General features: G+C 51.8%; 3 protein-coding genes across 6 annotated transcripts; 2 read left to right on the top strand and 1 right to left on the bottom strand.

Annotated features, from left to right (window-relative positions):
* Positions 1 to 76: 76 nt before the first annotated feature.
* Positions 77 to 6,350, top strand: LOC308413895 (uncharacterized protein; the record flags this gene model as incomplete). 2 transcript variants are annotated; one of them, XM_080909034.1, is made up of 5 exons in its annotated part: positions 77 to 792; positions 1,189 to 1,457; positions 2,740 to 2,886; positions 5,894 to 6,025; positions 6,283 to 6,350. In XM_080909034.1, the coding sequence occupies 5 exons, from the start codon at positions 77 to 79 to the stop codon at positions 6,348 to 6,350; spliced, it is 1,332 nt and encodes a 443-aa protein (XP_080765160.1). The 2 variants fall into 2 exon arrangements, with proteins under 2 accessions (XP_080765160.1, XP_080765161.1); XM_080909035.1 differs by lacking the exon at positions 5,894 to 6,025.
* Positions 6,351 to 10,855: 4,505 nt separating this feature from the next.
* LOC308413361 (uncharacterized protein) lies at positions 10,856 to 15,526 on the top strand. Of its 2 annotated transcripts, XM_080908299.1 has the most exons (6): positions 10,856 to 10,981; positions 11,736 to 11,779; positions 13,050 to 13,107; positions 13,531 to 13,567; positions 13,833 to 13,864; positions 14,131 to 15,526. In XM_080908299.1, the coding sequence occupies exon 6, from the start codon at positions 14,191 to 14,193 to the stop codon at positions 15,043 to 15,045; it is 855 nt and encodes a 284-aa protein (XP_080764425.1). In that variant the 5' UTR covers positions 10,856 to 10,981; positions 11,736 to 11,779; positions 13,050 to 13,107; positions 13,531 to 13,567; positions 13,833 to 13,864; positions 14,131 to 14,190; the 3' UTR covers positions 15,046 to 15,526. The 2 variants fall into 2 exon arrangements, with proteins under 2 accessions (XP_080764425.1, XP_080764424.1); XM_080908298.1 differs by having other exon boundaries at positions 13,833 to 15,526.
* A 1,104-nt stretch (positions 15,527 to 16,630) lies between these two features.
* On the bottom strand, positions 16,631 to 20,595 carry ACP4 (acid phosphatase 4; the record flags this gene model as incomplete). Of its 2 annotated transcripts, XM_080908297.1 has the most annotated exons (11): positions 16,631 to 16,743; positions 16,822 to 17,000; positions 17,089 to 17,216; positions 17,565 to 17,647; positions 17,724 to 17,856; positions 18,501 to 18,596; positions 18,677 to 18,775; positions 19,313 to 19,459; positions 20,132 to 20,218; positions 20,300 to 20,404; positions 20,482 to 20,595. In XM_080908297.1, the coding sequence occupies 11 exons, from the start codon at positions 20,593 to 20,595 to the stop codon at positions 16,631 to 16,633; spliced, it is 1,284 nt and encodes a 427-aa protein (XP_080764423.1). The 2 variants fall into 2 exon arrangements, with proteins under 2 accessions (XP_080764423.1, XP_080764422.1); XM_080908296.1 differs by having other exon boundaries at positions 16,631 to 17,000.
* Between the last annotated feature and the right edge of the window lie 1,939 nt (positions 20,596 to 22,534).

Raw genomic sequence — 22,534 nt, 5'->3', positions numbered from 1 at the left:
AGTCAGACTGACAGGTAGAAGCAGAGGCTGATGCAGATTGCGTACATTCAGAGACTAGCCCACCCTACTCTTCAACATGGACCAGAACTCCTCTGGCCTCCAGGGCAAAGAAACAGCAGCTCCCTTCAGCAGGCAAAGTGAAACCCAAGACCCTCTGAAAGTGACCTCGAACCTCCTAGATGCCACCCAAGGTCAGCAGGCCAGCATACAAGCACCTATATCCATCATCCACACTCGCAAATTAAGCAGCGACTCAACATCCACATCCGGGACCCGAAGAGTTAGCATCCAGGAACCGCCAGCATCTATCTTTCTCCCTCGAAGGATCAGTACACAGAGTTCTCCATCCACCATTCTCCCTCGAAGGTTAAGTGCTCAAGAGACCCTTCCTCCGGGTTTCCAGCCCATCCCACAAGACATACAATCCGTGGCCTACAATCGATGGCTCAGTTCCAGAGACACAGTGTCTGTTTACCACAATTACCAAATCAGCACCATAAACTCTCACACCCTGCCCGGTGCCCAGTCGGAAAACCGAAGCTCACAAATCGACACGGAAAGGCACCCCTCCATGACCCCGTCACAAGGCCTCAAGAGAAAACAAACGCGGCCCAGTGTGGATGTCCCCCCATCCATAACCCAAAGCCCAGAGGCCAGCGTCAGAAGTTTCGACTCCTTTATCTGGGACTCCAAGGACACCTTGCAAGAGCTTTCAGACTCTACGTCTAGTCACAGTGCTCTAGGCAGCTCCTCGAAACTGTCCAGCATTTCTACTGTCATTAACTCTAGTAGGTGAGCATAGGAGGAATGTGGGCGGTGGAGGGGCATATTCAAGCCTGGAGTCCTACAACTGAATTTGAAACTGAGGGTGTAGCGGTGGGTAGAGGAGTACCTGGGTGAAAACAAAAGATAAGGTCTGGTGGTTTTTTTTTTTTTTTTTTTTTTTTTTTTTGTTTTGTTTTGTTTTGTTTTGTTTTGTTTTGTTTTTGAGATGGAGTCTCAGGGTCTCTCTAATGTAGACCAAGCTGGCCTTGAGCTCAGAGATCTTCCTGCTTCTGTCTTCTGTGATGAGACTTAAAGGCATGCGCCACCAAGCCTGGCTTCTCGGGAGGGATTTGAAGAATTGCGGGCTGGCTGGATAGGGTAGATGGGGCTTCCTGCTGATGCCGGTCACATGATCTGTCGCAGGATTCAGAGCAAACGCTGGACACTGCTTCCTATAGGCTGGAGGCTGTTGCTCGAAGCCAAGAAGATAAGCAGGCACCTCAGCCTGGTGCTGACCGTGGCCAGTATGGTGATGCTCAGCCTCATCGCCTTGTGGAAGTCCTGGATCCACTTCCAAGTGCCTATAACGGCCCCAGGGGACCCTGCTGGCTCCAAAACCATCCCGATTGACACCATCTTCTTCATGCGCTGCCCTGACATCTCCTGCATGAATGAATACGATAAGAATGCTTGTAAGGGGGCTGGAGAGATGGCTCAGTGGTTAAGGGCACTGACTGCTCTTCCAGAGGTCCCGAGTTCAATTCCCAGCAACCACATGGTGGCTCACAACCATCTGTAATGGGATCTGATGCCCTCTTCTGGTCCATCTGAAGACAGTGACTGTGTACTCATACACATACATAAAATAAATCTTTAAAAAAAGAATGCTTATAAGGTTGGCCCTGTCCTCATTCCAGAGGCTCAGGTCTCCTCTTTGTCCCAGAGAATTTCCAGAGCAGTTCCCCCCTTTGGTTACTCTGATACCCACACAGTGTCTTCATGCCCAAGAGCCTGATGTCACTTACCAAAACGCATACCTCACATGCCAGATCTGATGGTGCAAATAATACCCATTTTCTTAGAGCACCCCAATGCTGATCTGTGTGTACACACATAAGTATGCAGATTCGAGTGCATCTGTGTGTGCTTGTGTGTGTGTGTGTGTGTGTGTGTGTGTGTGTAGAGGCCAGAAGACAACTTCAGGTTTCATTTTTCAGGAACAGTCCTAGTAGGGGATTCAATGACTATGATAAAACACTGTGACCTAAAGTAACTTTGGAAGGAAAGGATTTATTTCACCTTCGGTGAATCAGCGTCTGTTTCAGCAAAGCAAAGGTTTCATTTTCCCAGCTTTTAATTCAATCCTGGGTGGCTTGCATTGCTTGCAACCACCTATCACTCCAGTTCCAGGTAGCCCGATGTCTCTCTCTGGCCTCTAGTAGAATCTGTGTGCCTGTGTGCGCATGCGGTGCATACGTGCGTGCCTGTATCTGTGTGTGTGTGTGTGCGTGTGTGTGTGTGTGTGTGTGTGTGTGTGTGTGTGTGAATGTGCATGCTACATGGGTGGAGGCCAGAGGTCGTATGTCAGGCACTTCCCCACCTTTCCATTTTAATTTTTAAGGATGTATTTTTTGGAGACCAGTTGTCAATATGTGGGCCAAGCTGGTCTCAAACTCACAAAGATCTGCTACCTTCTGCTTCCCGAGAGCTGGGGTTGGAGGCATGCACCACCATGGCCACCTATTTTCAATTTCTTCTTTATGCATCTGTGTGTGGTGTACACGTTAGTGCGGATCCTCACAGAAGCCAAAGAAGGCATCATATTCCTGGAAACTAGAGTTACAGGTGATCGTAAGCCACCAGTGTAGGTGAGAGGAACTGAACGCAGTCCTCCAGAAGAACAGCAGGGATACTTAACTGCTAAGCCATCTCTTCAGCACAGTCCTGGTGTTCTTGATTCTCCTGTTTTCCCAGATCTGCTGGACATGGCCTGGGCCTGCCTCCTCATCTCCGGCGTCATGAGTTTCTTTGTGTGCATGGGTCTTACCAGCACTATATTCTTCCCTAGCACCAACCTGCCCTTGATGGACTTCTCTCTCTTCATCTGCAGCCTCGTGACAGGTATGCTACTCCGATGCTCTCCACGGCGCCCATCACAAAGGCTAGCACCCCCCATACTCAGTCTGTCTGGCTTCATCTTCAACCTCAGCCCCAGCCCTACCTCCTTACAAATCTTCAGCCGTGATGAGACCTCCGGCCCTGAGAACTGCCCCACTGCCTTAGCTCCCATTTCATCGCCAGTGAATCCAAACCCCTAGCCCTCCTCCCTGATAGCTGGTCCATGCCCACCTCATCTTGAACACACTTTTTCCCAAACCACCCTCCTTACTCTCCTCATCCTCTCCGAAAGTCTCAACACCCAACACCTGACCCCGTCCTTCTGAGAAGTTCAGCCTCGTCCTCAGTTCCAACCCAACCACAGTTGCACGTTCTTCTCAGTCCACACTCCAACCTGTCAGCTGGGAACTTCCCTCTGAAATTTACCCCGAGCAACTTCCAAGTCTATCCTCTCCAACCAAAACTCAAGGACACCTTCCACCTTTTCTCATCAGCAGCAGGTCCTGGACCCCAGCCTCTACGCAGAGCTCCACGTGGCGTTCTGTCACGCTTTCCACAGAGTTTCCTTCAAGATCCCTCATCTTGCCAAGCCACACTTTTCTCATCTTTTGTGTGGAACTTCTCGTTTTTCTTTTCCTTTTCAAACTGGGTCTCATGTAGCTGCGGCTGGCCTTGATCATCACACATATGTAGCTGACTACGTCCACCATGTCCGTGAACTTCTGCTCTTCCTGTGCTGAGCTAATACATGCATGTTAGGCAAGCACTGTACTGAGCAACGTCTCAGCCCAGTGGAGATGAGATTTTTCTCTGCCACGTGAGAACGCAGTGAGTGTTCGCTTACAAAGTGTTGAGTCTGTCATTTCTGTCACCACATGGAGTCCCATGGTTGGTTTGGCAAATCTGACAAGCTTGGTAAGCATTCTTCCTCCCTCAACACTCCTTACCCAGGAGAGAAGGGCAGTTCTTTGGTCAGGTCAAATGTATAAATAAAACCAGGTCAAGGCTATAGAAATAAAGGAAACCCCTTGCTAAAACCTTCAGACAAGTCCATGCAAAGCACCCAAGATAGTGATGGGTCTAAAACTCTGGACTATGTGGTCTCCCTTCAAAGAAGTCACAAATGGTGGCACAGGTCTGAAATCCCAGCATTCGGGAGATGGAGTGAGAGGATAACGAAGATAAAGAGGGACCAGTGCTTCACACTACTTTGATAACAACACTCACAGTGAAAACAGCCCAGCCTCTCCCAGGTAATCCAAAACTGACATGCTGACTAGAACACCTCATGGCCATACTCAGACTGCGAGAGGTTGGGGGCATTTTAATTAGGCGACAAGTGGTGGTGTCCTCCTGTCCTTGATAATACTGCGCAGTGCTGAGGACAAGGCAGTCCTGAGGACAGGGCAGTGCTGGGGACAGGGCAGTCCTGAGGACAGGGCAGTGCTGGGGACAGGGCAGTCCTGGGGACAGGGCAGTGCTGAGGACAGGGCAGTGCTGGGGACAGGGCAGTGCTGGGGACAGGGCAGTGCTGGGGACAGGGCAGTCCTGAGGACAGGGGGGCATAAAAGTTTTGTCTGCTGTTCACTGGCTGTGTCCACTTCGTCTGGGAGCTTTTGCTGTTATTATCACTCTTTCTTTCGTTTTCTGAGACCAAGTCTTACTTTGCAACCCAGGCTGTGGAGAAATTCCCTGCCACCTTTTTGCTTCAGCCTTTCTCCCGCTGGGACTGAAGGCAGCACACTCCCACCTGTCTGAGTATAGTTGTTGGGACTAGAAAGACAACTCCAGGTTTGGAGCACATGCTGCTCAGAAGAGTAGAGCTCTGTTCCCAGCGCCGATAGCAACTCCCAGCTGTGTGTAAGTCCAGCTGGGGGAGCTACTGCCCTCTGCTGGCTTCCATGGGCACTGCAAGCAGTTGTGCACATCCCCACTCCCCCCACACACATACAATTAAAAAACTAAAATATGTTTTAAGTATAATTGTTTTAACATAAGCCACAATTAATAGAAAATGTCTTAGTGTATAATGAGGCATTTTCAGTTAGATAATTCTATTATTTTAACTGAACATCTTGTGTTATTTCCAATAACTCAAACAGGGGTGGGGGCAGGATTCGGTCCAATCTGAGTAAGAGTTTCTTTTTTTCCCCTTTTAAAAAATTACCATCTGTTCTTGTTGATTCAAAGGACCCAAAAATGATTGAATTCTCTGTCCCTCTATCTCTCTCTTTCTCTCCACCCTCTCTCTCTGTGGCTCCAGATTCCCAACATAAAAATAATAATAATAATGAGAGAATTTATTACAGTCTTTGAAGTTTACCATGGGCCACCACACACCCTCATGATGGCCCCCCAAAGACAAGCTGATGGTAATACCCACGGTAGAGCTGATCATAGTGAGACTCAGACACACTAGATAAAAGTTAGGGGCAGAGGCAGGGTAAGAGACCTGGCCTTGGAGTCCCAAAACCTCCCAGCGTCTCATATCAGGGTACTGTCATGAGTCCAAGGGTGGAGGTTTAGGTTCTGGAGATTTCATTAGAGGCAATGTGGGGGCACATGATTGAAATCCTACCACTTGGGAGGTTAGAGCAAGTTATCAGCAAGTTCAAGGTCAGCCTGAATGACACACAAGTCCAGTAGCTAGCCTGGGCTATAAATAAAGCAAGATCTTATCTCCAAAAAGGAAGGTAGGAAGGGAAGGAGGGAGGGAGAAAGGAGGGAAGGAAAATGGAGAAAGATGGGAGGAAGAAGTTACAGGAAGAGAAAAAAGAGGCCTGGAGATGTCGCTCAGTTGATAGAGTGCTTGCCTAGGGTGCACAAAACCCTGGGTTCCATCCCCAAACTGTACACTCTGAGCAAGGCTATGCCCGGCTGAGACAGGAAGAGTTCAAGGTCAACCTCAGCTGCAAAGGGAGTTTGAAGAAACCAGCACCACAGTGAGAGAGCCACAGCCTGTGACTAAGCCTGGGAGCGGGAGGGGTCACGCCTGTTCTGTGCTACACAGGGATCAACATCATTTTGGGGGTCCTGTTCTACCTGATGCAAGCCCGAAAGTTCTTACAAGAAGGCATGACCTACACACTGGGGAGCAGTTTCTACCTTGCCTGGACCAATGTCTTCTTCTTCATCGTGATTGGTCTGCTGGGCTCTGGCGTGGCATCAGCGGTGCAGATGGGGGTGTGGGGATTGTTGGGAGTCCGGGCCAGGGAGGGTGAGACTGGGCTTGGAGCCAGGGTTGGGGATTCTTGTGGGTTTGGGGTAGGTTGGGGACAAACTGAGGGTGACGTTGATTTGGGGATTAAGGATGGGGCAGGGGCTGGGTTAGGACAGTGTAGGGTAAAAGGTGAGGCTAGCCTACTGACCTTTGTGTTCTCTACCCTCTTTCTCTCCCAGGTCTCTTCTCCTATCTGAACTACATCAACTTCTGGTCTATCCTGTCACTCCGGGCTATATGGTCTTAGGACCTGACAATGAACTAGCACCAATGGTCCGCTTCGACTGCCATCTGCCTGGCAGTCCACCCCCCATACTCGTTCCGTGACTTCTGTCTCCCTCCAGCCCAGAATACTAATTTATATTTTAAAGAAAAATATCTTCTGCCCAGAATACTTCTTTATTTGGCTCTGTATGTGGAAGCAAGTCCTTCCTGGAACTGGCAAATTCTCTTACCCCCCCCCCCACCTTGTCCATCCTTGTCCTCCTAAGAAGAGGGACAGAAAAGGAACTCAGGGGCTCAGGGGTAAAACATCAAAGGTCAGAAAAGAGACTGGGGTAAGGGTCCTTGGCAAATGGTAGGTTTTTGCTTTGTTTCACTTTGGTGGGTTTTGTGGGGGTTGGTTTTCAAGACGGTTTCTTTGTGTAGCCACGGCTGTCCTGGAACTTGCTCTGTAGACCAGGCTGGCCTCGAACTCATTGAGATCTACTTGTCTCTGCCTCCGGAGTGCTGAGCTTAAAGGTGTGACCCACTACCACCTGGCCAGAAGGTGTATAATACTTGTTAAACAGTCTTTTGATTTCTGTGGGGGTTTCTTGTTTTGTTTTTGAGGCAAGGTCTCACTATGTTGAGCAGGCTAGCCGGAACTCAGACTTGGACCTGCCTCCTGATAGAATTAAAAGTGTGTATCACTGTGCCCCAGCTCTGACCTTTAGTCTTACAATCACTCTCTCACCTTTTCTGAGGAAACCCTGCTCTTATCCTCAACTCCCCTCCCATCTTTTTTTGCAGTCTAAACCCCCACACCCCGTTCTCTTTTTCCCAAGCCCACAACACAATCCTGTTCCATATAAACCTTTGGGAGGGAGGTGTGGGGCCGAGAGCCCTCTGATGAGTGGGGAAGGGTTAAAACCCAGGTAAAAATCCCAGTTCTGCCCAGGTCTACCCCAACTTCCTGCACAGGAAAATGAGAGCCATCCTTTCATTCGTGTTATGTCTAGAGAGTGCTACTTACTAGCGCTATGACTCATAGCAAGGCCAACCCACCTGGGACTCAGTTTCCTTGTCTGTAGATAACGATGATAAACTACACAGGTTGACATCTCCACATATTATCTACACAGTGCACACCCAAGAACTGCATGAACCAAGGGCTGGAGAGTTGGTGTGGTGGTCTGAACAGCTATGGCTCCCGTAGACAAATATGCATGAATGCTCCCACTGGAGTGGAGTTATTAAGAGGGTGGGAGTAGGTGTGACATTGCTGGAAGTGTGTCACCGTGGGGGCAGGTTTGAAGGTGTCGTATGCTCAAGCTCTGCCCAGTGTGAAGCACAGGCTCCTTCTGCCGCCTGCGAACCGAGATGTCGAACTCTCAGCTCCTCCAGCACCAGACCTACCACACACTGCCATGCTTCCTGCCTTGATGAGAATGGGCGAAACCGCCAAACTGTAAGCCAGCCTCAACTACATGTTTTCCTTCATAAGAGTTGCCTTGGCCCTGGTGCCTCCTCACAGCAATAAAGCCCTAAGACAGATGATGGCTTAGTGGCTGAGACCGCTTGCTTGCTTTCCCAGAAGACCGAGTGCCGTCTCCAGCACCCATGTTGGGTGCCTCACAACTCCAGCTCTGCCCTTCTAGCCTCTGCAGGCATTGCTTTCCTACATAAGCATATACACCCCCACCCCAACACGCCCCCACCCCAACACACCCCCACCCCAACATGCACACTCACACAAATGAAAATAAATTTAAATATATATATATATATATATATATATATATATATATATATATATAAATTTGAAAGAAAAGAACTGCACAGTTGAGTTGAAAAAAAAAAAATGGCCAAGTGTCTGGACGGATGGCTCAGCCAAAGGGCCAGTTTCAACACTCCCTTCTGACCTGTGAGGGTACCAGGCACACACACGCACGCGCACACACACACAAGCGAAACACTCATACAAACAAATCTAAAACAAGTACATTTTATTTTCAAAGGAGAAAGAACATGGATGTGTCTCATGTATTTCAGGCTGGTCTGGAACTCACTATGTAGCCGAGATGGAACCTAAGTTCTCAATCTCTTGCTGGCATTGTAGGTGGGCAAACCATGCCTGGTTTAATGCTGGGGATGAACCCAACGCCTCCTAACATGCTGGACACTCTACCAAGCCACACCCCCAAGCTAACGTGTCCACTTTTAAATAAACATAAACAACAGCTCTGTCTTATACTAGGATCTACAGGTGATCAAATAAACACGGGCCCAGTAAGATGGAGGCAAGGGGATCCGTGCTATGGGGAAAAAGAAAGGTGTCTTGGTTATTTTTCCTGTTGCTAGGATAAAACATCCTGATAAAAGCCACTTAAGGGGATAGGTTCACAATTCAAAGTGCAGTCCATTACATGGCGAGGTAGGGTGGGACTCATGGAGGAAGGAGCCTGAAGAGGCAGCTGGTCACACTGCATCCGAAGTCAGAGGGACATGAACACCTGAGCCCACCCTTCTCCATTTGTGCAGCCCACGGGTCCCCTTCCCAGGTCAATTAACTTAACCAAGATAATCTGTGCACAGGTATAGTCAGAGGCTAGCCTACTTACAAGGTATGCTCCAAGGCTTGTTTCCTGGGTGATACTAGATTTGGTTAAGTTGACCCTATTCATCACCAATGTGGTAATGGAAGCCAAGCATATCGGACAGGAAGATCTCTGGGTTCAAGGCCAGCCTATTCTATAGAGAGAGAGAAACCATGTCTCAAGAAACAAAACAAAAATATGGTAAGGGAGATAGTACTAGAGAGAGGGCTTGGTTGGCGTAGACTGTTTGGGGATTCTTTGAGCAAAGGTGACGGTGGGAAGAGAGAAGCTGTGTGGATTGCAGTTGGTTGAAATGCAGAGAACGGAGCGTGCCAAGAGTCCTGTGGCAAAGGACTCAGGTTCTATAGATATGTGGAAGGCCTCCAGGGAGGAAAATGAGCGGAGTGTACAGAAGGAACATCGCTGGGGGCCCTGAGGAAACCATGGCCTTTCCTCTAGGGTGGGCCAATGGACACTTATTTCCATACCTAAGAGAAGACTCTTTCCCTTCGCTTCAGACCACTAGGTTGCAAGGCCAATCTCCTCAAAGGAATGAGGAAGAGCCCTAATGATCAGAGGGTCGGCTAAACAAAGAACACTCAGGTCATAGTAAGGAATCTATAGCTTAAAGAGTAACATGGAAAGACTATTTGGAGGGCAGATTGGAGAAAAAGACAACCCGTATGAGGTACAGACTTAAAAAAAAAAAAAAGTCCTAGTAAGTTTGTGGTTGAGGACCCATCTCCAGCTCATCCAAGAATTCAAAACTCTGACCCTGATTCCCCAAGACCTCCGCCTCCTTCCTCAAACCTACCAGTCCATATCTCAGCCTCCAGATTCAGACACAGTAGCCCAGCCCTCCCAGCCCTGCTCTCTCACACCCAGGGGTCCAGACCCAAGCTACCCTCCCCCAGGCACAGGGAATCCCCGCCTTTTCGCCCTAGCGTCCCTGCTCGGGGCCTGCCCAGCGATTGCCCAAAAGTCCGCCAGCCTGTGCTGGTCCTGCCTCCCGCGTGGCAGCTGCGACTACTGCCCGGGTAGGTACTTTGGGCGTAAGCCAGTCACCGCAGCACGCACTAGCTACCCCGCCGAGCTGGCGAGTCCGGGAGCTTCCGGTTCAGGCTCCACCCTCACTCCAGGGGGCCTTTCTGGCCCCGCCTCTCCGTGGGAGCTGTCTAAGAGCTGCCTGACGAGAGTAACGGAAGAGCCTTCCGGTTATGTCCTTTATTCTTTTCATCCTCTTCGGAAACAACGTGCCTTGTCCCTGGTCAGGACTGTTCTAGCGGCAATAGACGTTTTCCCTTTTCCTGCCACCAAGAAAGCGGGATTCCCGGCTCGGGCGTAAGCAGAGGCTGCCTCGGGGCGGGGCCTAAGCCGCTGGAGGCGGTGCCCCGCGGACGCGGTGGGTGGGACTGACAGGCGGCGCGCGCTATAAAATGGGCCACGCGGCTCCGGCGCGCGCCTCTGGCGATTGCGCGTGAGGTGGGCTCTCTGCTGGTGAGTTTTCCCGAGGTTGGCCTCGGCGCCTTCCAGCCTGTGGTGCTACTTTGCGCCCCGGGAAGCGCGTGTTCCCGGGTACCCATGGCCTGGTCACGGGTGTGCCTGTCGCGTGGACGGGCTCACGGGCGCTGCTTGGGGCGGCGGGCGCGCTCGGGTTGGAACCAGGATGCCCCCTGAAGGGGTGGATCGGGTACTTTGGGGACGATACCTTTCGCCAGGTTTGTGGAGCTTGGGATGCCGGGACGGGCCTTCCTTTGTCTTGCCTTAGCCGGGCTACGCCATTTCTGCTGCTCACGTCGCGGGTCTTGTCCGCCATCTTCCCGATTTTAGGTGACAGGGAGGGGTGGGGTGTGTGTGACAGAGAATTTTTCCTCCCAATGACAGCCCCGTGCTACCTGCAGGTTCTCTCCGTAGGAAGTTTCTGCCACTGCCCCTCCCCCGTGTGGTATTTTGGCATTTTTGTGCAACCTAGAACGCATGAGGGCTGGAGGAGGATGGGGTGTAGGGGCAGATACACGATACGGAGTTACCAAGGCGGATGTGAGCGCACGTGGAGGACTGGATTGCTTCGGAGCAGCAGGTAGGAGTAGACAGGAGAAAGGAAGCCAGGCCTTTGTTCACCTGCAAGAATATTAACAGCGGTCACAAGACACCTAATGGCTTTGTGGTTGGGCCTAATGACACAAGCATGTCGTCTCAGCTACTCAAGTAGATTGCATATTTCACCCAAAATATCTTAACCACACGTTCTCCTCTAAAGCAATCTTTTTCTGCCTACTGGTCAGTGCCGTTGTCAGCCTTGATTAGACTCTGTCCTCCTGGGATCCTATTTATTCTCTTTGTGTTCCTTGCCTAGTCATCTCCCAGACGGCTTTCACGGGGTGGTTCAAATCTGGCTGAGTATGTCACGGGGTTTCGTTGGTTTATATTTTGCTCCGTAGAACAATCCCCTTAGTTCTCCCACCAGTTCCTCAGAAGGATTTGTGTCTTTGCAGGTTTTGTTTTTCAAGGTTACTTAAGACAGGGGAACATCGTGTCCATAGGGAATCTCTGTGGACCTTATTGGACTGGGGAAGTTGGAGCATCTGGTGGATTTTGTGTTTAATAATCTTTTATATTGTGTTAGCGTGGCCACCATCCTGAAGGCAGGTGGCTGACGTTGCAGAAGGCCTGAGGATCCTATGATGTTCAGCACTGGGCTCCAAACATCCTTGAGGACACAGTGCCCCTCCAGGACCTTTGACACCTGGAGGTCTGAGGACCTCTAAGTTTAATGTTCTCTGCACCTTTGGGCTGTCCCCACACAACCTCAGCAAGTCCTTTCTGTATTACAGGGGTATCTTGAAGCCAAGTGCACATCCATCATCGTCTTACTGTGGTAAGAACCTTTACTTTTAAATCTATCCACACCTAAAATATTGTACAGTCCTTTTCAATTACTTTAGTTGAATTTAATGAACCTGCAGTTACATGTCAAGATTCTTAAATAGGACCAGTCAGATGGTTGATAAAGATACCAGATCTGCTGTTCATAACTCCATATTGGTTGGTCAGTAAGCCACCTCAGTAGAGGGAACAAAATGTCAGCATTGTCGCCTGCCCACTGGATTTGTGGACTGAGGACAGTGTACCTTTGAGCCTCAATTAGGTCCTAGCAAATAAAATACTTTTTTTTTTAAGAACCTTGAATTTACATAGATGCCATTATTAAAATAACAAGATTTATCAGAAGACAGAAGTATGTGTTATCTGAAAAAGAACAAGTTCTCCGGGAGAATGTCTCCTTGTTTCTATGTTGGAAACAGGGAAAACAGTGGCTCCACTGTTGACCTGGAGGCGTTTTATCTCTGACCATAGTGGGCTTGGGATAGTCACAAAGTGTCCTGCGTAGTGCTGAGCACTTGGAGTCTGTGGGCAAAGATAGGAACTGAGGAGCACTGAGGGCTGGCAAGGAAGACCTGGTGCTTGTAGACTGTGTCTCGGAATGGAAAAGGCAGGACAGCAGCTTACCTGTTGCCTACCCCACAACCACTGCTTATATAGGTCTTAGAAGTACTTGAAACGGGGTGAGTGTGGCTGGGGCTGAATTTTTTATTATTCTGTGGCTACATCTTTAGACAGCTTGTTTTTGCACAAAATATGGAGGCTGGTGGCTGCTAAATAATTGAGCAAAATGGTGTGCCTTCCTTTTCAGTTATTTCCTATAATTTGGATTTAACAAGCCAGCAATTCTAGGATTCAAGGCCAGCCTGTGCTGTATAACAAGACTGTTGGGTGGAGGAGAAGGGGGCAATATTTGAGGGAAATGAGCTCACTACATCCCACCAAAGTGGATGGTGTCATTTCTTCTCTGCAAAATGCGGGGTCATTACTTCCCCACATTGCAGACTGAAACTATGGCACTGGCCTCGCACTTAGGCAGTTGAAGAGTTGGTTTGGGGAGAAACAGGCCTGGAAGAAGGGCAGAAGCCTTTCACTACATTCTAGGAATTCCAAACAGTCCTAGGGCTAAGCCATGACACCAGGACCAGCCTCTGTCTCATTTGCCCTACATTTCCAAGGACAAAGCAGCTTCAATCTACAGCATGCAGGCCAGCGCGGACAGTTGAGAATAATTGTGGCGTCTGCTTGTAATCCCAACATTCCAGGCGGCTGAGGCGGGAGGATCCTGAGTTCGCGTCCAGCCTGGAATCCATACAAACATAGGTAAGATTTGGAGGAGGGGAGTAGAATGTATCAAATCTACCTTAGGAGGTAGAGGCATTTTGGGAATATAAAGGCCAACTTTGCTCACATAGACTGTCCCAAACAAGTAAATGGTAACATGTTACAGACCCCTAAAGGGCCGGGGTTCTCTGTATCAGCCATTTTCTTGACTGGATTTCTGAGCACTGGGCTACACTGTCCCCCTTCAAGTGGCCCCGGACCTTAGAAAAAGAGAGGGTATTAATATTACCAGGACCCCTATGATGTTCAGCACTGGGCTCTGACCATCCTGAGGACATGGTGCCCCCAGGGACCTTTGACACCCTGGGGTCTGAGGGGCCCTGGCTACAAAGGGAGTGGATGGGGACGCTGTGGTCCTCATGAGTCTCACCAGCCTATTTCTCCTCTCCCTCCTGCCAACAGACAGGTAGTTCCTTCAGACAACCAGGCTTCCCTCCAGGTAAGCAGAAGGGCTACCTAAAGTAGGGTGAAGGTGTTGATGCTGCTGTACAAATAGCGCTTTAGACTCTGCTGTTGGTGCATATGCTTGGGGACTCCTGTGATGTCCAGCACTGGGCTCTGACCATCCTGAGGACATGGTGCCTCCAGGGACCTTTGACACCCTGGGGTCTGAGGGGTCCTGGCTACAAAAAGGAATGACTAGGGGAGTGCCATGGTCTTCCTGTCCCTTGTTAACCTCTGTCCCCTCTCCTTCCTGCCTACAGGTGGTTTCTGCAAACAGCCTACTTCCCTTCAGGTAAGAGCAGGACTGGGGTGGGGGTCTAGTGCTAATCACACGAACTTGGTTTCCACGGTGAAGCTGGACGAGGCTGCTGTTGTGCATCTTGTCATACTGTTCTCGAGAACCCCCGTGATGTAAAGCACTGGGCTCTGACCACCATGGTGACATGTTGTGCCTCCAGGACCTTTGACATCCAGGAGTCTGAGGGGTTTCTCTCTAGGGGGGTGCTGGGTGGGAGTGTGGGTCTTTGTCACCTACCAGCATGCCCTGTGTCTTTGCAGCCTCTGCAGCAGTATTGCTTTCAGCCGTCTTGCTATCTTTACCTTGAGACTGTGAGGGCCATGGCAGAGAGGGTGCTGGTGCCCACCCAGATAGGCCGAGGGGACCGCTACTACACGTACACGGAGCTGTTGGCCATCTCACGGCGTTTCAAGCAGAACCCCAATGAGCTCATGGTCACCTGGATCCTGCGGGTGTATGACCAGGGAGGCCCTGCCCTGTCCCTGAATTCCGGGGAGCTGGGGCTGCTGGGTGACCTCACCCATGATGCCATCTTTAACTACCGCTGCAAGGCCCTACGGGGGGCTGGCTGCCAAACTCTACTGAGCTGGCTGCTGCAGGCCTGGCGTCAGCGCTGGGAATCCTCCCTGCATTTTGAGGCCACTGAGCTACCCTTCAGGCCCTGGACCACCATGGAGGAAGGCATCCAGCTGGTGCGGGAGCTGGGCATGATTGAGTGGATCTACCTTGACCCAGAAGGGCCTGTGGACCTGGCCCCCGAGGATGTGGCCTTCACTCAAGGCCTGCAGCGTCGCCTGCTCACAGCAGCACCGTCTGAGCTGCGGCTGTCACTCGTCAGCCTACTGGTGCGTGGCATGACGGTACTGGAGGCTGTGATGGAGATCCAGACTATTGCTGATGTGGGCCTGCTCTGGCGCCAGAGCCACCCAGGCCGCACCAAGCTCATGCTGGGGCCCAACCCAACTCGCAAGGACCTCCTGGGCTGGCTGCTCAGCCATGGTGTACCCAGGGAGCAAGTAGACAGGCAGCCCACCAAGGTACTCCTGGAACTGTACATCAAAGAAGCCAAGCGCAGTCGAGGCCACCCCAACTATGGGCTGACTGAGGAGCAGCCCCCACCGCCCCCGTACTCTGACCAGGCCTGTGGGGAAGAGCAGCCCGTGCGTCATGACTAGTCCTGGACTGACTTGGAGAGAAAACTTGCTCCCCAGGGTTGAAGGTGGGGAGATGAGTTGCAGAGGGGTGCCTGTAGCCCAGGTCACTAGGAAGCAGCTTGGCAAGCACCTTCCCCATATTCTCATCCCTACAGCACCTCAATGCCAAGTACCAGAGAGGTGCGTGATCCCAGCTACACAGCCCCAGTCCGTGTGCAAAGTGAGCTACAAGTGGCCATTGGCTGTGAATCTAGGGTGCTTATGGCCCTGGAATTAATTAATCCCCTTGATTAATGATGGATGGAGTTTAAGGCCATGCTAAGATGTGTGGCCACATCAGGGTTCCCACCCCTCTGCCTCCACATGGACCCCAAAGCACTACATACAGGCCATCTTGAATTTTTTACTTTTTCAATGCAACACTTACATAGTATTTTAAGTATAGGCCGTACTTCCATGGACTTTTACTGGATGTTTGACACTTTAGGGCCAGTCTCCCTATTGTAAAGGCTTAACATTGCAAACTTTTCTAATGCAGCATTTTTACTTTATATTTTATTTTGAGCTTATGTGACACTTTGGTTTTGGGGAAAGGAGAACCCCCTTTTGTAAAGACTTTGCTTTGGGAACCTTGTCCCCGTTTTCTTTTAACCATGCCCTTCCCTTTTGAAACACCTTCCAGCTGGGTCTGGTCTCCCTGGCTGCACAGAGGGCCCCTGGCCAATGTAGATCTGGATTTAGTGGAGGGGCGAGGTGGGCAGCCCTGGGACTTCTGCCTTCGTGAGTTCCTATTAAATGGCTGGTTCATTGTCCTCTGTGGGGTATGCTGTTTGACGTGGTCCCGGCGTGGGTAGGATCTGGGTGATGAGCTGGGTCCAGGGCAGGTGAGGCACAGGCGTACTTGCCCACCTTTAGCCCGTTTCCAGAGGATACTCCAACGGTCTGGTGAGGAAAGGTGGGCTGGTGGGGGCCAGTCATAGCCACTGGCTGGCCTCATCCCTACCTCAGAACCTCGTTTGATTTGGGTCTATTTTGGTTCTTGTGAATCAGACCCTCTAGTTCAGGTCTGTCGTAGGATTCTGATATGCTCCTTAACTTCCTTGGGATCTTAGCTTTGATGTACCTCCCCCAGACCTCAAGACAAGGAGCACCTACTGGCTTTCCCAGTGTTGTCTGGGGCTCTGGGGGATGTGAACCCTAGACAGTGGGCATGGGGCACATGTTGATGGCTGCTGGAGGGGTGGAGCCCTCCACTTCAGGAAAAGCAAGGGTGGAGCTTAGACACTGGTTACATAAACAGTGCCCTGGAAGAGCCCCTCCCTGTCTGCCACCAGTTGGAAGGGTCGTGGGTAGAGCTGCTTAAGGCAATTCATTCAGTCCTATGTGCTCTCAGGCTACAGCTTCCCACCTGCACACACGCTTATTGTGAGTCCTGACCCCTGTACAGCAACTGAGCGCCCAAGCTGCCATAATGCTTGGGGCCCCACCCAGCCTTCGTCCCCATAGGCGCATGAGCACAGTAAGTGACAAGCCAGAGCAGCAAGTGAGCACACGTGTTGGGGTCCAGTGGCGGCTCAGGGGGGCACTTTCATGCCTATCCATTCCCTCACACAGCCCCTCCCAGAGCCCGTAGGCAGCTGGGCCTCCAGGCCAGAAGGCCAAGCCCGAGGCTCAGCACGGCCAGCACAGCCACAGCTCCGGCCAGCAGGGGCACCGTGACTGCGGGAAGAACATGGGGGTTGTGAATCCCAGGCCTTGGAAACTCCCCATTCCCACCCCTGCGCAGAGGGCTGTCACCTGGGGGGCTGGCAGGCTCATAAGAGCCATGGCAGGGGGCCCCATGGGCTGGAGGCCGGGCTGGAGCAGTCAGCTGCTGGAAGCGCCCAAGTGGGCAGGGAGCTGGGCACCCAGGGACCCTGAGTGGCAGGGGCGGGCGAGATGTGTCATTGCGGTAGATGAGAGAGACGGTGACATTCCTGGTGGTGGAAGGGACAGTAGCATCACTTGCTCCCTGTCCTAGGAAGAGCCCATACCACCCAATGCCAAGCCGTCACCCATACTCACTCTCCATCTTCCTCCTCAGGGTCCCTGGAGCTCCCCCGGAATTCAAAGGCCATGCAGGCAGCGTAAGGTGGGGTGTTCCCATCGTAGAGGCCCAGAGCCCCCTGGAGGGCCAGCAGGGTGCTGTCATGCTGAAGAGAATGCCCAGGGATAGAGGCTAGCTACATCAGGACCCCAGAGTGTCTCCAGTTAGAAGTAACCCCAGAGCACTCCCGTCTACATCATAGGCATTCTACACTGACTTCCCAGATGTGCAACTTGTGGCTGGGCAGTTCCATTCAAGTCAGTCCTTGCAGGAGGACTAAGGTCTCGCTCCTCTGACCCCTCCCTCATCTTTACTGTGTCTCTAATGGTGCCGTCTAAGTACTATAGGAGATAAGGGTGGGCCACGGCAGTGGACTTCGGTTACAGAGGCACTGTAGTCTGACCACCACAGCCTGTCACTCATGTAGCAATGCCAGCCCTTCCCAAGGACTCACCGCTGAATACATGACCATCTTGAGGGGCAGCCCCAGGCGCTGCGCCCTCGAGAAATTGCTGAGGATGGCATCCAGCAGAATCCCTGAGGGACAGGAAGAGAGTATTTAGGTGCCTCCTCCCCACCTGACAAACGGCTCCCCCGTAACCACAGACCTTACCGCCTGTCAGCTGGGCCTTTTCCGCTGCTCGGGGTGGGCCCACATGTGCTCTGATATCCAGAGCGGAAATCTGTGACAGAGTCCTCAAGACATCTGGGGAGGCCCAGGATGGAAGAGCAAGACCATGGGCACGCTGGAGGAGAGAGAAAGGGCCTCAAGAGGGAGTCCTCAGTCACCGCCCCCGTGTGTGTGTGTGTGTGTGTGTGTGTGTGTGTGTGTGTGTGTGTGTGTGTGTGTACACCTAGGTTAGAAGTTTTCTGCAAGTCTTTCTCAAGCCTGGCCCACCTAGTTTGTTTGAGAGCCTCACTGGCCTAGAACTCATCAAGTAGGCCAGGTTGGCTGGCCACTGAACCCCAGGGTCAGCACCAGAATTTAGGTGTAAGCTACTGCACCCAGCTTTTTCATGTGTGTACTAGCCATCCACATTCCTCATGCTTGTATGGCAAGCACCTTACAAAAAAGCCAACCCTCCAGACCCTGGCCCTCATTCAAACCCCTCAAAGATCAGCTCACCACAGTATGAGCCAGAGCAAGTACCAGACCAGAGTCCTTACCAAGCCCTTTGGGACCAGAGGTGCCTTGGAATCTGACATTCGGTTTTCTAGAAAGATCCAATGAAATGGTACCAGGAAAGGGGACATATATATGCTGTGTCGCCATCCTGCCAGCCTGTCATTGTCCCCACCGTGCGGAGCGCCAAACCACTTGCCCCGATGAAACAGCTAGGACGGTGCAGAGTTGGAATCCCCAGCTGGGAGAGGTGAGAAGAGGACTCACCTGGCAGATCAAAGTATCCAGAACCTTCCACGCTCTGCGGAGCGGCTCTCCAACCAGCGACAGTCCGGTGAAGTTGCTCAGGCGGGTCAGGAAGTCCTGAGTGGAGATACAGGACTGGATGAACCCTGCCCATCCTTGCCTGGCACCCGGCCCCAGCAGCCCACAGCAGCACTCACTGTCCAGCCCTCCAGGGCCTCCTGGTAGTCAGCTGCCTCTGTGGACTCCCGCAACAGCTCGTGGTATCGAGGACAGCTGCGCATGGGGAACCTCAGCAACTGGGGGAAACTGAGGCTCAGAGAAGACAGCTGCAAGTCTGGGGTCTCACAGTTGGCCATGGGACCAGGGTCTCTGGCCCTTGCCTCTCCCAGATCCCCTGTATCCAGCTGTGCTGAGCAGGGTTGGCAGCTTACCCGCTCTGGCCAGCTAGCTCTACCACGGATAACCTTGCTGATCTCGGCTGTTCTGGGCTTCTAGAAATGGATCCGCCTGGCTTGGAGCTGCCTCTGCCCCTCTCCAGCTCAGGGCTGGACTTTATTTCCATTTTTGTATGTGTGATGCTGGCTATAGAACCCAGAACCTTGGACAGGGTAGGCAATCCCTCTACCTCTAAGCCACGCCCCCAGCTCCTCACTGAGCCACACTCCCAGCCCCTCCTCACCAGAGGATTCTAAGCTGGGGAGGTCTACCCCCTAAGCTACATCCCAGTCTTGTTAAACTTCTGTTTTCATTTTGAGAAAGTCTCGCTAAGGACCCCAAGAATGATGTTGAACTCAAGATTCTTCCGTCTCTCCCACCAGATCAAGCCCCCTGACCTTGTCCTCAGACACAGGCACTGTGTGCACTGGAATGGGCTTCCAGTCAGCCTCGGGACTTCCAGGGGCAGCCTCCGGGAAGAGCCCAGCCAGGTTTGCCTGTGCACTCTCCAATGTGCGGTCAAAGTCTGTGCTGCGGATATACACCTGGGGTGGGTGAGGGTAGCAAAGCGGGTGGACAGGCCAAGGGTCAGCAGGGTCCCAAATCCAAAGCTTCAGACTTAGTTTGGGGTATGAAAGTCAAAGGTCAGGAAGGGGGAAGGGTCAAAGGACAGGCACTGAGGGTCAAAACTCAAGGTCAGTTCATGAGTCTAACGTTCAGCTTTGGAAGTTGGGATCAAAGGTCAGAGGTCAGAGTTGAGTGATGTGTTGGACTGCAGGGGTCTGCTGAGATCAGGTCAAGGGGGTTGGGGGTAAGAGGTCAAGATGTAGAATGTGGGGGCTGAATAACATGGAGCTAAAATTCAGTACTCAGACTTGAGGAGGTTGGAAGTGGGGGCGGTGCTCAGTGATAGAAGGCTTGCCAAGCATGTGTGGGTCCCGCTTCTTACCGAGAAATTCTACCCCCTAAGAAACATCAGGTGGGCAAAGGAAAAAATAAAAGGACCAGGTTCAAAGATCAGAAGGTCAGGATAGAGTGGTTGGAAATCAAGACAAAGGTTGAGGTCAGGTAAGGGGTAAGACTGATGGTTTGGGAGAAGGTCAGAGGGCAGTGTGGATTCCCTAATGACTTAGAAGCCCAAGGGTGCAGGTCAAGGGAGATCAAAGACAAGAGGTGAAGACCAAAGGGGGCCCTGGGGTCAAAGGTTAAGAAAGTACCTCTTCGCGCCTGTACTCAGGACTCAGGAAGGCCTTGTAACGCCTCCTCAGAAATCGGCCCAGTTCCAGCTGCTGGCGAATCCCCTCCTGGGGACAGAAGGGGCCTCAGCAGACCCTCATCACCTGTCCCCTAGCCCTCTTGCTCACCCCCCCCCGCTCCCTCCTCACCTTAGTCAGTTGGCCCAAGCCTCGAGGCCACAAGGTGGAGGCAGCTTCCTTGTGGGGATCTGTGGGGTAGGAGGCCAGTGGGGCCCGGTCGCCATGTCGGAATACCTGGAGATGTTGGGGAACCAGGTCAGGGCTGGCCTGCAAAGTAGAGGGTGGGTCAGGTGGGATGGGGGTCTTCGCACCAGAGCCACAAATAGCAGGGGCCCCTCCGGCAGGGCCTGGGGTAGCAGCAGCAGCAGCAGCAGCAGCAGCAGCAAGGGTCCGACGGTGTGGCCCTGAGACCCGGGCTCAGCCATTTCCACAGAGAGCAGACGCTGAGCTCAGCCTCCGTCTTCTGTGTCCTTACCTGCTCATTAGCCTCAGACTCAGCCCCCTGCAGGCCCCAGCACGCTCCCCATCACCAAGGAGGCCTGGGATTAACCCAGTTCATCTTCACAGACCCCCCAGGAGATGTCCATTTGGCCACCAGCATCTAGACTGTCCTGACAGGGAAACTGAGGCACAACAGGATGACTGACTTGCCTGAGGAAACATCTAGAAAATGGCAAAGCTGAGAGGTAGTTAGACACCTCCCTAACCCCTAGGCTTCCCCCATGTTTCCCGGTTTTCCTAAAATGTCAGGATTCTCTGAGGCCTCCTTGGACTTCTTGAAGATTTCGTTTTCTTTTCACACCTCGTACACCTGGTTAAAGCCAGCAGGGCCCTGAATCGAAATACCCAAGCCAGAAGTCAGATGGGCTGGGTTCATTGCTCTCACCGTTACAAGGTGTATAGTATTAGGCAAGTTACCGCACCTCAGTGTGCCTTCATCTTCACAAAACAGACCAGACCAGTTCAAAACGCACTGAGTGCTTAAGACAACCCATTCGTAGAGAGGAGCTGTTAGGAGGTTGTGTTGGTGACCACAGAACAAATGGCCCTAAAATTTCGTGTGTGTGCTTGTGTGTGTGCAGGAGTGCACACGTGTGTGGAGGCCAGATGCCGGGTGTCTTTTCCAAATACTCTCCACCTTTTCTTTTGAGACGGGGTCTCTCACTTAACTTGGAGCTTGCTGATTCAGAATAAACCGAGCTCCAGGAATCCTCCTGTCTCAACCCCAGCAAGCTCTAAGATCGCGATTACAAGCCGCCATGCCGAAATTTTTCAGAAGGGTGTTGGGGAACTGAGTCTCCAACCTGCTTGTGGGGCAAACATACCAGTGGGCCAGCCCTGCCCCCAGTCCCAACCTGAACATCTTAAAACAGTTGTCGTTGCCCATGGGTTTATGGGTCAAGAGTTGGGAGGGCTTAGCTTAGAGGGGACTCTAGCTGTTTACTTTCTGAGATCTTTTTCTGAAGTGGTGGCTTGTGTTGTTTTATTCACTTAGTAACAGGGTCTCATTGTCTCGGTCTGCCTTTGAACTCTCTACACACTGTGTAGGTGACGGTGACTTTGAACTCCTATCCAGGAAGAACTGCCGTGTTGCTGACCCAAGAAATCTCTCCATGTCCAGCATGGCGAACCAATTAGTTTATTGGGGTCACTCGCAGGTTTGTGAGTCAAAAGCAGTGGCCACACTGGTACCAGAAAGTCCTTGACAGATGGGGCAAGGAAGATAGATGTGTCAATGGGGGTTCTCTGTGCGCCTCAAAGGCAGCTCCACTTACGATTTCTGTCTTGGGGGCTGGAGAGATGGCTCAGAGGTTAAGAGCACTGTCTGCTCTTCCAGAGGTCCTGAGTTCAAATCTTGTATCCATATGGTGGCTCACAACTGTCTGGGGGCGATAACCATGAGATCTGGTGCCCTCTTCTGGCCTTCAGGCATACACGCAGACAGAACTCTGTATACATAATAAATTCATAAATCTTTTTAAATAAAGAGTCCCCTCTTCAGCAACCACCTGCTTCTACATCGAGTGAATCTGGAAAAGTGTCTTGAGTCTTGTGAGCCTCCTGAGCCGGCTTCCCACCCTGGACTGGAGAAACACCCGCACCACAAACAGAAGTTCTCCTTTGTGTAGAGGTCAGAGGTCAATGAGAGGTCAGAGGTCAATGTCAAATGCCTTGCTTAATTGCTTTTCACCTCTTCAGGTCTCTCTCACTGAGCCTGGCGCTCACTAATTTGGCCAGCAAGCCCCAGAATCTTCCGGTTTCTACCTCCTAGTGCCAAGGTGGCTGGCACAGCACCATGCCTGGCTTTTTCTAGGCGTGCTAGGGGAGCGAACTCAGGTCCTCCGCATGCTTAAGTTGCAAGAA

Source organism: Micromys minutus (assembly GCF_963924665.1).
Source record: "Micromys minutus genome assembly, chromosome: 32".
NCBI classification, from domain to species: Eukaryota; Metazoa; Chordata; class Mammalia; order Rodentia; family Muridae; genus Micromys; species Micromys minutus.
Note: the sequence above shows the minus strand (reverse complement) of the source record. Positions and strands in the feature narration are given on the sequence as shown.